We start from the raw sequence: 15,849 nt of genomic DNA, 5'->3' as shown, positions 1-15,849 counted from the left end.
TTATTGCTCGAAATTCCTTGCTCCTAAACAAAGTAGAGTGTTCAATTGAAGCGACGGGTTATCACATCTCCGTCTCTCGCAAAACTGAATCATCACTTCGCAAATTTGGAGTGCTTTCTACAAATTTACATAAAAAAAGTTTATTTTTTGGGGGGCATGAGTTACCATATTCTACTGATTATAAATCGATTGAGCTACAAAACGGTAGTGTGTTGCTAAAACCATTATAACTCAATGATCGCGAAATCATTTGACTTGTGAACTTCCGAAAGAGATGGACTGAAAAACCCAGACTTCTAAACGTATGAATAATTGACAGAGCGACTATAGCCGAAAATTAGCATATTATGAAGAATTCATACAAAAATAGAACCAAAAAAGACTAAACAGTCAACATCACCATTGTCGGTATCGTCGTAATATGGGATGTAATTTTATTTTGACTGCCTCTTTGAAATGCTGCAAACATCAAATACTGAACATCATAATCTTTATTTGTGAATTCTAAGCGTATGAGAGAGAGAGAGAGAGAGAGAGAGAGAGAGAAAAGACAACTTCTGCCGTATGTCTTGTTTTTCGCTTTATTGCAGCGTATGTCATTGTCGAAGTTTAAATCCTGTAATACATGTTCGTAACAAGTACATGAGAACTTGCACATTGGATTTTCAACAACCATAAAATCATTGGGGTCCGTAAAAGCGGTTACGTAATACATACGAAGCACATCACTATAATGCATTCTATGGACCGGTGCAGAATAAAGAGACTGTCTGTAATCAGCCTTTGAACTTCTCTATTATGCTCATAATCCCCGACTTTTCGGATGGCGTCTACGAGTGCGTCTTAGGAATGTTTTTGTATCAACATCCTGTCTATTCAAGGAGGTACAATGTAACCTGATACTCTGGCCACCTGGTCTATTCAAAGTGTTCTTGCCTATAACACGCGCACGTGTTACGTTGTGTTTCACCATGATGAATATAATTGTAAGACCTCATAGTGGCAATATCGGCTCTTGCATTGTATGAAAATAAAGACTATTATACAGTATATCCTCTATTTGGTTCGTTGGCCGAGTAGATTTTTTGAACGATCTTATAACATAATCACGCTGTCATTCATAAGTATGAGAGAGAGAGAAAAAAAAGCTTCAAGCAACATCGAAATTGAGTTTCTTAAACCAATCTTCCATTTGAGTTTGTTTCTTGGTTTTGTTTCAACAATTTTCATAATGTTGACAAGAGCCTGATGGGATGTTCAATAATCAGATAAATCGTTGCATCTTTCTTGCAATCTTTGACAGCTAATGGTGACTAAACCTGCGAACTCCATGCATTTTTGTATAAAGACGTTTGCTTTGTGAAATTATCCATCATGACTGCCTCCAGATTTCGACAATAATTATATGACTTACGTTTCCATGAGATGAATAAAGGAGATCAACGAGCGCATTTGTAATTTTACTGTCGGGTTGTATGTTGCAAATTTTATGTGCAATCATGATTCCCTTACAACTCTATACCGTAATGGCGGGAAGGTATTGTTCACTGCACATCACTTGAAATTAAATGTCACACAGTGATATGATAATCATCAGCAAACGGGATAGATTATTGTTTTATATATTATATAACACCTATTCAAGTCAGTTGATGGAGCATTTATGAGCTCTTCCGGTCTGCAAACGAAACATCGGAGTCTATGCGATAAGAAGAAAGATGGAGAGATAAAGAGATAAAAAAAAAAGGCTGGTCTTCTAAATTTAGTTCCATGGACGGTAATCTGAACACACTTTTGCAAACGAAATGAAATATTACACACGGCTAGGTTTGCCTATAATCTGTGTTATGGTGATATCTTATGAGATTATATATAATAATACGGGCAAAGTATCTTGGAAAGGTGATCTCCACCATCAATGGGGATATTCAATCTAAACGATTAATTGTAGATGATGGGAATGAAGAAGTGGATAGCTGGAAAGGAAAGTAATGAGATGCAATGAGATAAATCGAAACAGCACTAATCGAGGCAAATGTATTACAAAGGAAGAGCAAAACGGCATATTCGAGTGTTCAAAATGGTTCAACATTATGCAAAGATTTTGCAGTCATTTGTGTGTGTGTGTGTGCGCGTGTGTGTGTGTGTGTGTACGTTTGTCTTCTAATTTCACAGTTAGGTAATTCAAAATCGCCTTAAAAAAAAGATCGCGCAATGAAGATGTACATTCAATCTCAGCTTCCTTTCACTATATCCAATCACTTCAAATTACGTAGCCTTAACACAATTTAAATGAGAATGTCCATTGAGAATTCAAATTCGTCTCAGTATGAGAGAGCGTCTTTTCGAACAGGGTCGCAGGTGAGCATTTCCGAGTTCGACGGAGAAATTCATTCAATTTAGCAACAAAAAAAGGTTGGCCATCCGGCAGCTGTAGAAGAAGCCGACATGATCATGAAAGTATGGCAAGCACAAGCCACACAGGCTTGAAGACCTGCAATTATTACATCACTTCAGAAAATAAGGAAAATACGATATTTTTGTTGAAATAAACGACATTTCTCCCGGCATTCTTTGATATCTCATAACAGACGGCTAATTTTGCTGAAATGATCTTCTCTTATGTCATGAGTGTAAATCAATATATTTTTTTTTATTGTGTATACCAGTCATCCCCCGATAAAAGACAAAAACAAAACTGAAGTACTAACAATCTCATTCAATAAGCATAATGTATAAAGGAAACGAGCATTTGCTGCAATCGTTTATGAATATGAAAATGCTTCAATGCGATTTCACGAAGTCTAATGGAATGAATGAATGTAGGCATACCTAAATGCAGAGATATACGTAGACATAAAAAAAATACACAGGCACGATAAGTGCATAAATTACTTCAATAGCAACATGAAAAAAAATTGATTACATCGATAAACATGAGATAAGACAAGAACATTAATTTCATGTTTTTATTGCCCGAAATACCTTGCTCCTAAACAAAGTGTTCAATTGAAGCGATGTGGTTATCACATCTCCGTCTCTCGCAAAATTGAATAACCACTTCGCAAATTTGGAGCGCTTTCTACAAAGAAAAAAAAAAGAAAAATCGTTTTTTTTTCGGTATAAGTTGTCATATTTGACTGATTATGAATGGATTGAACTCAATGATCGAAAAAAAATTGACTCGTGAACTTACGAAAGAAGTGGACTGAAATCACCTCAGACTTCTAAATGTGTAAGTAATTGACAGAGCGACTATAGCCGAATATTAGCATATTATGAGGAATTCATACAGAACTAGAACAAAAAAGACTAAACAGTCGACATCACCATCGTCGGTATCATCGAAATATGGGATATTATTTTATTTTGACTGCTTCTTTGAAATGCTGCAAACATCAAATACCGAACATCATAATTATATCTACAATTTTTTTGGCGAATGCTAAGCGTATGAGAGAAAAAAAAATGCCATATGTCTTGTTTACTCTCTTTATTGCAGCGTATTTCGTTGTCGAAGTTTAAATTCTATACATATATGTTGGTTACAACCACATTAGAACTTGCACATTCGCTTCCCAACAACCATAAAATCATTGGGGTCCGTAAAAGCGGTTACGTAATACATACGAAGCACATCACTATAATGCATTCTATGGACCGGTGCAGAAAAAAGAGACTGTCTGTAATCGGCCTTTGAACTTCTCTATTATGCTCATAATCCCCGACTTTTCAGATGGCGTCTACGAGTGCGTCTTAGGAATGTTTTTGTATCAACATCCTGTCTATTCAAGGAGGTACAAAGTGTAGCCTGATACTCTGGCCACCTGGTCTATTCAATTTATATGAATTTACGACTTCGATGAAGTAGCGCAATCGATTGCGTTGTTTGTATGCAGTACATCCCCTACTCGGTTTGTTCTTGGCCAAGTGTTTTTTTTTTTTTTTTTAACGATTTTTTAACATAATCAGAATGTAATTCATGACGGTAAAACTCGGTGACAACTACAAGTAACATCGCTGTCATGATAACAAACAGACACAAAAACATTCACACACATCACATGCATGCAGGGACACGCAAAAGATTTACTTTTGAATTTATTCAATTCGCCGAGTTTTGGTAAATCCCAGGACTCGGCAGCGGAAGAAGAAGGCCAACATTTCATGCCAATAATGGTAAGCAGGTTGTCATGCCGAGATGGCTTTCATAGAAGGTCCATAAGTACGACATTGGATTCCTGATATAACACGAAGTAGTATGCTACAATACTTTATCATGTAAATGTGTGCTAATAAGGTAGGTGCGTGCACGCAACGGTCTTGACCGCCGCACGCACGCTTTTCACTTGAGTGTGACAATTTGCATACCGATGCAAATGAGATCGCCAGAGCGTGCGGCTGGTCGCTCGTCATTGGTCAGTTTCCCGACCGTTGCGAAGGTCTGAATGTCGTAAAAATTGCACTCATGTTTGTCAATATTTTGCTTGTTTATAGACATAAGATATGACCAATCATCACAAAATGTTCACAGATGGCAACTTTGATGTATGTAGTCCTACAAAATATAAATCATTTTCAACATAGGCATCGTATTGTTGGTGAAATTCTAAGTTTAAAAATGCGTGTTCATTTCACTCTCTCAGCCCGAGTATACTCGGGACCAGTCCACAGCCTGGAAAACGTCAGCCCGAGTATACTCGGGACACGTCCTAAACGGGTTAAGGAAAAAATAAAGGAAAGAAAAAAAAAGTGAAAGCTGTGTGAATTTAGAGAAGACCGGAAAAAAACAGTGATATGACCTTATAGATATTCCACGAACTCATGTGCAACGGATTGACTTCAAGATCTTAATCATGGTATTTATGTGTTTGCAAAAACTAGGCCCTAATTATCTACGACAGCTGATAACAAAATATCGTCCAGCAAGAAATCTTCGCTCTCAGTCCAAACTTCTGTTGTACCTCCCCACAATATCAACACAATTTTGCGGCGCAAGATCTTTTCAACTGGCAGCAGCAGAGTTATGGAACAAATTACCCACGTATCTCAAGCAAACCGACACAGTAGATGATTTTAAGCATTGATATTAAACGCATCTCTTTTAACATGTCCGTAGACTAGGCTTAACAATGTACAATGTTTGTCACAGCCCTGTCACTTTTCATCTTGTTTTGCCTCCTCACTCTCTCTCTCTCTCTTATGTCTATTTTCCCAATTTCTATTAGTCCCTTCCTTCAATTAATCTATTCTTGTGATATGCGCTTTATATTATTAGTATTATTATCATTATTATTATCATGTGAAGTTCCTAAGTTACCTAAAAAGGTATGACGCAAACCATTTCAGACACTCGCTTTGTATGACTTTCGATTTAACTGCAATTTCCTCAAACATAATTGCTTATCGAAAAGAAACAATGCAGGTTGTCAGTTTCCTATCTCTAACCATATAATTGTTAAGAATTTGTTTTCTATATAGGATATCATATATGGATTCATGTAGGCCACTCTAAAAATACCATATATACATTCTACAGATATAGTTAAACAAAACAGTGTGAATCATTGAGGTGTGTACCTATAGAGAAAGTGAAATGGTGTATGATCCCCTTGATGTTTGAATTAAGATTTCAAGATCAGACCAAAGAACATGATAAAAACAAGGGTTTCTCCCCTCCCGGCTACCTATACAAGTGGTATACAATCCCCCCCCCCCCCCCCTCTTTTTCTATAGTATGCATAATATTTGGTCAGTCCTTTGTTTTGTTTTTTTCTGTGTTTGTTTGTTTTTGTTTCTTAGGTATGTTTTTTCTACAATTAGTTTTGTCAAGACATTAAATAGGCCTATAATAGTAGAGTAGGCCTACTCTTCAAATTAAACAGTATACACTTGATTTCAACATGACCAGCATCTTGTTGAATATTACTATAATAATAATGCTTTTAAATCCTATTTTGAATTTTGACGATCTAGCCTTGTGTGGTAGAACTTGAAGAATATCTCACAATTTCTCATTTCCTATTCTGTATGGAATTAAAACAAAATTAAAAAATTAGAATAATATCCTAATCACAGCAATTAATAGTATACTTACAACCACGAGAGGCTTCTGGGACCATTCCAGGTAAATTCATCAACCGTTTCAATCAAATTTCTTGAAAGATCCCTTGAAAGGTCAAGACACAAAAGGCGACATCAATCGAAACATTATGTTTATTCATCTTGTAATGCTTACAAGATTCTTGCAATTAGCCCCGTTCTAACTACTGCCTGCGCTTACATATTCCAGTTTTACGTATTCTCCACTTGTTTAAACGAATACTGGTGTGAGTTATGAAGGATTGTGAAGTCAGTGGCGAATCTACGGTGGCGAATCTAGTGGGTAAGGGGGTTAACCCTCCCCCCGCCATCCTTGGGCTGCCAAGTGAAAATGTAATGTGCATAGAAAAATGACGTTATCACGCACTGCTTTGTATGGTCTCGAAAATTGTTAGTAGATGCCAGGAAAACATCACTTACGGGAGTTCAAAATAGCAACAACAACAACAAGAACAAAAAGAACAAAAATCGCCTGGGGGGGGGGGGACAACCCCCCCCCCCCCAAAAAAAAAAAGAGCAAAAAGCTAGATCCGCCCCTGGAATTATTGGATAACTACAAAATTACATAAAACGGATGTGTTTGACACTCTTTGGATTTATCACATTGATACGAACATCAGCATTGTATAAGTTCTCTTACATGTTCTTTATTTTGTTCTTGCCCTTGTCTGAAAAAGTCTTAAAGGAATCCTAATAATGTATTTAAAGGGAAAAAAAGCATAATGGCGTTCAATGACGGAATTTGCCTGTCATTATCAAAACTTACAAAGCCCTGAGGCTGTCCAAGCCATCGAATGCACCCCGGTCGATCGCTGTGATATTATTGCTCTGCAGATACCTATTACGGAGAATCAATTTGTATCAAAATGATGATGCCTATGATTTGGTTCCAAATGTTTGATATGATAACGACAATATGATGAATACTTATTGTCTGTTCACTCATTAAAACAGAAATTTGTTTTGCAATGGTAGACAATTACTTTTTCACTTAATTGAATACATGAAGCAAAAAACTGCGAGAACATGAGAACGACAGAGAAAGAAAAGAAAATATTGTCCTTTTGTTTCCACAGTGCAGAATGTATAGACTGTTCGACTGCTTCTCGTATTTCCTCCATGTTACGTTTAAAAAAGCGAGGCTACAAAACACTACAGAACAAAGAAATTGAGAAAAAATGTAGTGGCAACATAAAAGGAAAAATAAAGTTAATCTAGATAATACTATAAAAGAAAAATGTCCAAGCATAGCCTAGCATTTTTTTTTATATTATGTCATTCATTATGTATTATATATCATTTACCTTATCTTATCTTCATGCTTTCATCTACGAGTGCGCGTTAAGCATTTTCTTTAATGGAAATGGTGTAATATAAATTGTAATTATTATCATCACTATTATAATAAAATACATGTATAATATATTAATAAGACATGGTTAATGCAATTAGAAATTTGAACTATATGACTCACAAAACTCGAATGTCCGCCAAGCTGGTGAAAGTGTCCCTTTCGATTCTTGTCCGGCTGAAGTCTAAACGAGCCCTGCAATTGGCCAAAACAAACAAACAAACAAACAAACAAACAAACAAACAAACAAACACACACACATAGGCCCGAATTCACGAAGGTAGTACAAATGAAACCATGGTTTAAACCATGGACAAAAACCATGGAGCGCCAAGTGCCGCATGGAATATTTCGTTACGAAACCAGTCATTTCGTCGATGAAATAATTACTTTGTGACGAAATGACAACATTTCTCCTTCTTATATTGTGATTTGAATATGAGACCAGATAACACGTAACCACGATAAACTAACGAAAAGACAACAGCGATTATAGCCCAGAGATACCAATTTCAATAATCATGTTGCAGACATACTTTGGCTGTCGAATTGGGAATGTATGATTATCATTTGCATTTTTGAGATACAATGTGTTTTGTCGCCCAACTGCGATATATAATAATAACATGCGCTTTCCTATCTACACATTATGATAATTATGTTCATGTATGTCTTTGAAAGACTACGAATTGTGCTTTTCCGTAAATGTATTTATGGTCTTTATTATTACTACATTTTCTATCGATTTTGTATCGGAAAAGAAAGTTTCAGAATATAAATAAATTGAACTGAACTGAAAAAGCCTCCGTTATTTTCATATTCATGGTTGCAATCACGTATGAAAGTCACATGAATTCAACGCTGCCACCATCGCTCAACCATCTCGTTTGATTGTGTAATTCAATGATACACTCATAACCTCATAAGTCATAACGTGATGCTAAGGGTCGTATTTCAAATAATATTTCTGTTTTCAAACAGGTATTCCGGGAAGAATTTGATGCAGGTCAATAAGATATCATTGAGCAGAGGGCTTTAACACCTATTCTCTCCCTCTCTCTCGTGTTATTTTTTTAATTGGTACATTTTTGGATTGTGACCATATTTTTAACAAATATTGTTTTCTTAGTTTTATCTTTGGATTAACGTATAAATTCAATAAAAACTTTAATATGCGTGTCAACTTTTTAACAATGAAACTATTGTCATTTTTAAAATATTATAATAAGGCAATAATGTCGAATCGAGCTCACGTGCAGTTCATCGAACGGGCACCTGTAGACACTACCCTCTCATTGCACAGCTCTGAAGGGCGAAGAATCAAACATACCACAAGTCATTATAAATTCCTTTCAGAAATCCTTGCCATATTTCACCAAAGTGCGGAAAAACTAATGAGGTCTAAGAGTTTATCATTGAGGAAACCCTATTCTACGATATTCACTCCATAGACACGTCTCAAATGTAAGATTTTCTTCTTTTTTTTTTTATTTAAGAGGGCTATATGAACATCCATGCATGAACTATGTGCATAATTTTAAGAATCTGCAAGTGAATGCGTATTCTATTCAACCAAGTTTACTAAAGGTCATTCATGCAGTGTTTACAAAAAACCTCTTTCTGCTTGGTTGTTGAATTTCAACTTTTTTTTCCAATTTAAAACTTTAATCCATTTTCTTTTTACGTCTGTGGTTCAGAGGTCATTGCAGGTCATTGCTAACTGTCAACTGGCTTATTGCTAGCGAAGCGAGCAATAATATCGCAAGAAGGCAACAGCTATAGCACACAGCAGGAGGTTTCCCTTCTCGCGGACTCGTTGATGCTAGAAAAGAGGGAGGCGATCCTATGGATTGTACCTCCTCAATTTCCGTCAGTGAGTGTTATAACAAGACTTTGGATACTTGAGAAAAAAAAAGATAGATAAAACAAGACAAGCACGAACGGCTGACAAAACAGGCGCCTCCGATATATTATATAGCAAATTAGAGCTGGTTTCAGTCAGGCGTGGTTTCTAATTCATTGAAACGAAAAGCCGTTTCTTATTGTATTTATTTTTCAATTCCCAAAATTACCATTATCAGAAAGCTGGGAAGACAATATCATGATTCCGTGATTTGTTACATCGATATCTGTAGACAAACGGGGACGAAGAGGGTGAAATTGCTCAAATGAGCGCATTATTTAATGCATGACTTACTTTCCTCGTAGATACGTGGCTTCGAAGGCAAAAAAAAAAAAGTAATAATAATATAGGTTCCTTTTTTGTTCTTTTTTATTACTGGTAGGTGTACATTCCAAAAAGAACAACTTAAGTCTTTAGCTTTCGCATAGATTTAAGTTTGAAGACTATGAAAGTAAGAATGAGAGATATATGTCAATGTATCGTTCGTGCCCAGAGACTGAAGACTGTTCTGAATTGTTTGTCAGAAATGTATCAAATACTATCCCTCCACATAAGCACACACGCACACATACACACACACACACACATCCTCCTTGCCTTATAGTTTCCAAAACAAAAGCACAGAATGTACAATTAATGAGCGGTGTTTCTTTGTGATGAACGTCTCTACAGATTGAAAATGAGGCACTTTCAGAGCCTGCCCAATGTAAGTAAAAATTAAAGCTACTACAAACATCATTCGATCACTCGTTGTATGCACTGCGCCACATCCTTAAATTTCTGGCCTTTGATTATAAGTAATGCAGAATATCTGATGTGGGAAATATGTATAAGGATTCGATGTACTTACCGTTCAACGAGGCGTGCCAGGCAGAACCCAGGCCAAATGATATCACTAGTAGGATGAAACAAGCATTCATTTTGTCTTTTCCATGTCCTCGCAGTCGGAGTTGAGCTGAGACAATATTGTGAATAACGCTGCTTTTACGCGGCGTTTAAATATTATATGGAATCTATATATTAGATGTTCAGTTGTACTTTCTGCAAGCAGCTGATGAGAGAGATGAAATTAAAACTCTCCTGTTGTATTTGGGAAACAGATGTTAAGGTAAATTCCCTTTTTCTACCAAAGTTTATTCGTCCGCGTCACTGATTCAAGGTCTCTTATATAGACAAAACACCCAACGACTTAGTCTTCCTCCCGGACTAACCATATCAATTATCATTGATTAATTCACCAATCAACCAGCTGCTGATTCTAAATGTGTAGTCGAAAGGTAAGATTATTCAAGCATTGGATTTTGTCTAAGCCATGTTAACGAATACTATCTGATGGAATAGACTCTCCGCGCTCTGCGTGCGATAAATGAAAAAGAAATGTTACGAAATAATGTTTGACACCTAGACTATTAATTGACACATGCGGTTGCCAATCACAACATTGCACTGCTGTTGTCCAACAGTTTTTCCGTCTCCAGCAAAATGATAGGGAAGCAAGCAAGGACAATTTCAGAAGGGTACAGTTGGATTAGTTTTGTCTCCATTTCTCTATGCTGAATGGCATTATTGCATTACATGATCGAAATGGTTTCCTCTATCTTATCTGTATACAGACACTAATACAAATGTGTCTTTGTATGATATGCACATAATTTTGTAGAGTGTGTTGTATACAAACCTTCCACGTGAGTTCCACATCGAAAAAAAAAAAGGTACAAAACAAAATTGATTTCATTACGTGGTTCTGTTTCCACTGCAATCTAGCATGTGCGGGGAACTTCACCACAATAGACTATGACGAAGATATTTTAATTAGATGCGGGTTAGATGACTGATTGGTGTCTTGATGCCTGGTTTGGCAAGTGAGTAGAAAGTAAATACATACACAGCTCACAACTCTTTGTGCCAGAAAGAACTTTTCCAGTTTCAAATGGAATGAAAAACTCGTAACTTGTAAATTCGAATCTTAAATAAATTTAGCAGCGAAGAGATATTTTCTTCTCCTTTTTTTTTTTAATTATTCAACTGTAAAAATCAATCACGCATAATAGGCGCACTGAAAGAATTCATTTTTTTTTTATTGCCCTATGAAACAGAGCCCCGGGGCAAAAAGAGATCAGTTATAATTATGTACACAATTCTTAATACGGGGATCCCCGAATATATTCGAGTCGGGTCAAAGCAAATGGCATTATGGTATGGGTGTCTAAATATAAACATAGCTCGGTTCCTACACGACTAACAGCCGATGAGAAACGGAAATAGTGGGTGACTTAGAGCCCGAACATGAGTGTGAAGCATGTTTTTGTGTGTGGATTTAAGATGTACTTAGGTTGTGTGTGTGTGTGTGTGTGTGTGTGTGTGTGTGCCTGTGTGTGTGTAGTTTTTGTATGCTTATCTATGAGTGGGTTTGTATTATGTACAATGTATGTGTGTTTGTGTGCCTGTGGATATGTGTGCTCGTAGGGTGAAAAGAACCGTTTTATTAGGAGGTGGAATGAGTTGTGTATTCAAGAGGGGAGAAGGTTGTTTAAATGCCAATGAAAGGAATGGGACAGTTCTGGTAAAGTGATTGTACATGTCGACTATCTGTGGAACAGGAAATGACGTAGCACAAACACACACACACACACACACACACACACACACAAACAAACAAACAAACAAACACCGCATATATATATATATATTTATATATATATATATATATATATATATATATATATATATCAAAATATGAAAGTTCTGCGTCGGGGTGTAGTAAATAGATATCAAGAGTAAAAACAGCCATTTTTTTTTTTTGGCTCCTGCGGTGTTTATACGACTGTTATAACAATTCAATTCAATTCAATTCAATATTTTCTTCTATTCAGTTCTTCTATTCAATTTTCTTCTATTCAATTCAATTCAATATTTTCAATATCACAACCGTGATTACCTTACGAGGGCTGGTCTCATAAAGTCAGTATGGAATATCTATTTTGCTTTTCTCTCAATCTCTTTCTTTCTACAAAGGGACTTGCACTTATCTATTTTCTTCCACTATTAGAAGTAGGCTACGTTTGGTAACATATTTTCAAAATTACGTAAATTACTTTTCAAAAAAGTACGTATATATACTTCACTCATCAACTGCAAATTTAAATCTTTGACGAAGGCAGTTTTCACGTGGTTTACAAAAACATAAATGGATGAAATATCAAAGACTGACTAATGAGCAGCCAATATGAACGACCATAATATCATAAATCTGATCCTATCAACTCTTCTGTGATTCTTTGATTTCATCGCGATTTTGAGAAAGTAAAGATTGAACATTATTCTCTTTTTTAATTGCATGCACGTATACATTTTAAGTACACGTCTGTAAGATCCCGTTTACAGTGCGAGGCTCGGCCGCGGCTCGGCCGCGGCCGAGCCCAGCCCCGCTTCAGTGTAAACGCACAAAAGGCCAAATGCGAGGCCAAAATTGGCCTCGCATTTGGCCTCGCTCTAGAGGTGGTCTCGGCCGCGGCCGAGCCGCGGCCGAGCCTGGCCTCTTCTTGGTGTAAACGCAAACTGGGCCAAATGCGCGGCCAATTTTAGTCTGGCTTCCAGACCCTCTCCCCGTACTATTTCGCTATTCACGATATTACCCCCCTCAACGTGGAACACTAGTATAGTTTAAGGTGGTTTTGTCCTGCAAAGGATTTTTCCTTCGGCAAAGGCCTTTGCCCGAACGGCGACTTCGTCGCCATGGAATCCAGTTGGCAAAGGGTCTGAAATCCAGGCTATACCAAATTGCGTTTGTTTACAAGCAGAGCGCCACTACGACAAAATATTGAAAGGTTTGAATTAAAAGCGCGGCCGAGCCCAGCAGTGTAAACGGACAAAATTGCGAGGCTCGGCCGCGCAATTGAGGCCGGGCTCGGCCGCGACCGAGCCGCGGCCGAGCCCGGCCCCGCACTGTAAACGGGGTCTATGAAATACCTTCCTCTATGAGACAGAAAATATGCATGGAGATAGAGAAGAAAACAGCAAGGATATACGGTACGCAGGTGAATAAACGCTTTGCTTTTCGTAGTCATAAATTCCCAGACTTTGTGTAGTTGGGGGCCTTAGGGCTCAAAATGGGTCGTTTGGTTCAGATTCTTCCAAAAGCACCAAATTTGGCTCATAGGTCCCTTGTACCATACTCTTTCGATTTTTGATGGGCGCCAAGACTAAAAACCCTTGGGGCCGCCATATTGGTGAAATCCAATATGGCCGCCATCCGGGTTAAAGGTCAACTGCAGTTACGAATTGAAAAGGTTAATTAATGTTGTGAATCCCATGTGGAAGATTTTACAGGGTCAGAGAATATGATTCTAAATATCATTTCTGCAATTCAAGGTCACTATCACCTCTCAAGGTCACTTTCAAGGTCTGTAAGGGTCAAATCAGACATTTTGTGTTTTTTTTCGAAATGACGTCTGTGAGCATTCAACTGCAATTCACTGGTATCCCTATTTTGTCCCATTTGTCATCTCTTCCATAGTCCTTCAATGGTCAATTAGGGCCAAGAGCGGTTCCTTAGTTAAGATATATACATGTATACATAATACACACACACACACACACATATCAATATATGAAGAGTTTGTTTGCAAAAACCGATAAGTCCATATTTGCCAAATGGAGATATTTGCGATTAAAGGTCAAGAAAAATAAAAAGAATAATAAGAACACTTTTGCTTCTTTTGACCATAACTTCAAAAATATACCTTTATATGTAGTGACCAGTATATCATTTAAAAGGTATTATTTTGCACTTTATGACAGAGATCGTTCTTCAAAATCTTCAAAAATGGACTTATCGGTTTTTGCAAACAAACCCTTCATATATATATATATATATATATATATATGAAGAGCTTGCTTCCAAAAGGCGCTAAATCCAATTTTTATCGAACTCCATCTTTCGCATGATTCGAACAGATCTTTGTCATGTGCATATAAGGCACTAAAAATTTAATCAAAATTGTTTGAGGAAATATGAAAAAATCAAGCATGAAATTCACGCTTTCAACCAAAAGGCGCTAAATCCATTTTTGCTTTCAACCAAAAGGCGCTATATCCAATTTCTCTATTCCGGTCTCTGATTGGTCAGAGCACGCCAGCTAGGGGTGCTCTGACCAATGAGAACATGCAACACGTACTATTACATGCAGCGATACTGCACTACATAGTTCAATGGCAATTCTTCACGGTCACCACTGTTGTCTGTAGTGCTGTACAGAACCATGGCTATCAGTCGAAAGTACATGACAGTTTCATAATGGATGAAAGACTCAAGACTGCCGGTGATCTAAAAAGTGGTACGAAAAGTGGAAAAATGAAGCAGTGTTGAAGAAATGCAAGGCTAAGCAGTGGAAATACAGCTGTGAAAGGTGAGTTTACTTATCTGTACGACGCCCAGATTAAGTCAGTCCCATATGTGCATCTTGGTGTTGGGACCGAGATGGGCATCATACTCTATTTTGAACATGTTGAGTTGATTTATGAGCAACGTAGAATGTCATATTTGGGTTTTATTACAAATTTTATAATTAATCATTCAATGGGATCAATAATCTGCTGGGGAAAATTGTGAAATGGGCCCCACCATGCACCGGCACCACAAACAGGGCTCGTCGTGCATCAATGTAAATTATCAGCTGATTATGTATTTTACGTGTTGGCTACCAGCTAAATGTTTACCTGTACAAGGCTGTAGTGTAGAGCTCTAACGTTACAGCTCTATTAAATGTTAGTACTATATAATATGTTTTAGTAAATTAAACCTTTTGATCTACGGGTTCTGCTCGACGATGCAATCAATACCAAGCAAGGTAAATTTACTACTAGGCCTATACTAGTAGCTAAAGTACTACCAGATATTATAGTGTGGACTTACAGCAATTAGCAACAGGGCTGCGTGTGTATAAACAGGGTAAATTTACCGGTACTTTTCGGCGACGCAATACCAAGCAAGGTAAATTACCAGTAGGCCTACTACTAACGTATAGGGTGGACTTACAGTAGCAACAGGGCTGTGTGTGTATAAACAGGGTACTTTTCGGCGATGCAATGCCAAGCAAGGTAAATTACTACTAACGTTACTAACATAGGGTGGACTTGCAGCAACAGGGCTGCGTGTGTATAAAACAGGCGAGCTGATGTGAACCAATACTGACATGCAGTGGTGGGGCCTATTTAACAAGTATATGCCGTTAGTTTAGCGTAGGGTTGTATACCTATGGTAAGAATAATCAAGGGTCATGAGGAAGTCTTTCCAAGGATAGAATGAAGGGCAAAATCGTGAAATCGGCCCCACAGCAGTGTGCTTGCACTCGTGCATTTAGCAATTAAGCAAGGTTAGGTTAGGGTTAGGGTTTAAATTTAGGTTAGGGTTGTACTTATAGTTGAATTGGCTGTTGAATTAGTCGAGGAACATTAGGGAGTCTTTCCAAGAATAAAACATGAAGACCAAAGA

At 37.3% G+C, this 15,849-nt stretch overlaps 2 protein-coding genes across 2 annotated transcripts in view; one reads left to right on the top strand and one right to left on the bottom strand.

The window, feature by feature from the left end:
• The window catches only part of LOC140229825 (uncharacterized), a 17,661-nt gene extending 7,385 nt beyond the window's left edge, over positions 1-10,276 (bottom strand). The window contains exons 1-5 of the mRNA XM_072310054.1: positions 10,207-10,276; positions 8,707-8,758; positions 7,577-7,648; positions 6,869-6,940; positions 6,098-6,169 (exon numbers count right to left, since the gene is read on the bottom strand). Of these exons, the coding sequence (XP_072166155.1) occupies positions 6,098-6,169; positions 6,869-6,940; positions 7,577-7,648; positions 8,707-8,758; positions 10,207-10,276 (338 nt within the window). The remainder of the gene's footprint in view (positions 1-6,097; positions 6,170-6,868; positions 6,941-7,576; positions 7,649-8,706; positions 8,759-10,206) is intronic.
• LOC140230191 (NXPE family member 3-like) overlaps positions 1-15,849 on the top strand; it is a 100,633-nt gene that overhangs the window by 22,436 nt on the left and 62,348 nt on the right. The window lies entirely within an intron of this gene.

Source organism: Diadema setosum, chromosome 6, assembly GCF_964275005.1.
Source record: "Diadema setosum chromosome 6, eeDiaSeto1, whole genome shotgun sequence".
Taxonomy (NCBI): domain Eukaryota; kingdom Metazoa; phylum Echinodermata; class Echinoidea; order Diadematoida; family Diadematidae; genus Diadema; species Diadema setosum.
Note: the sequence above shows the minus strand (reverse complement) of the source record. Positions and strands in the feature narration are given on the sequence as shown.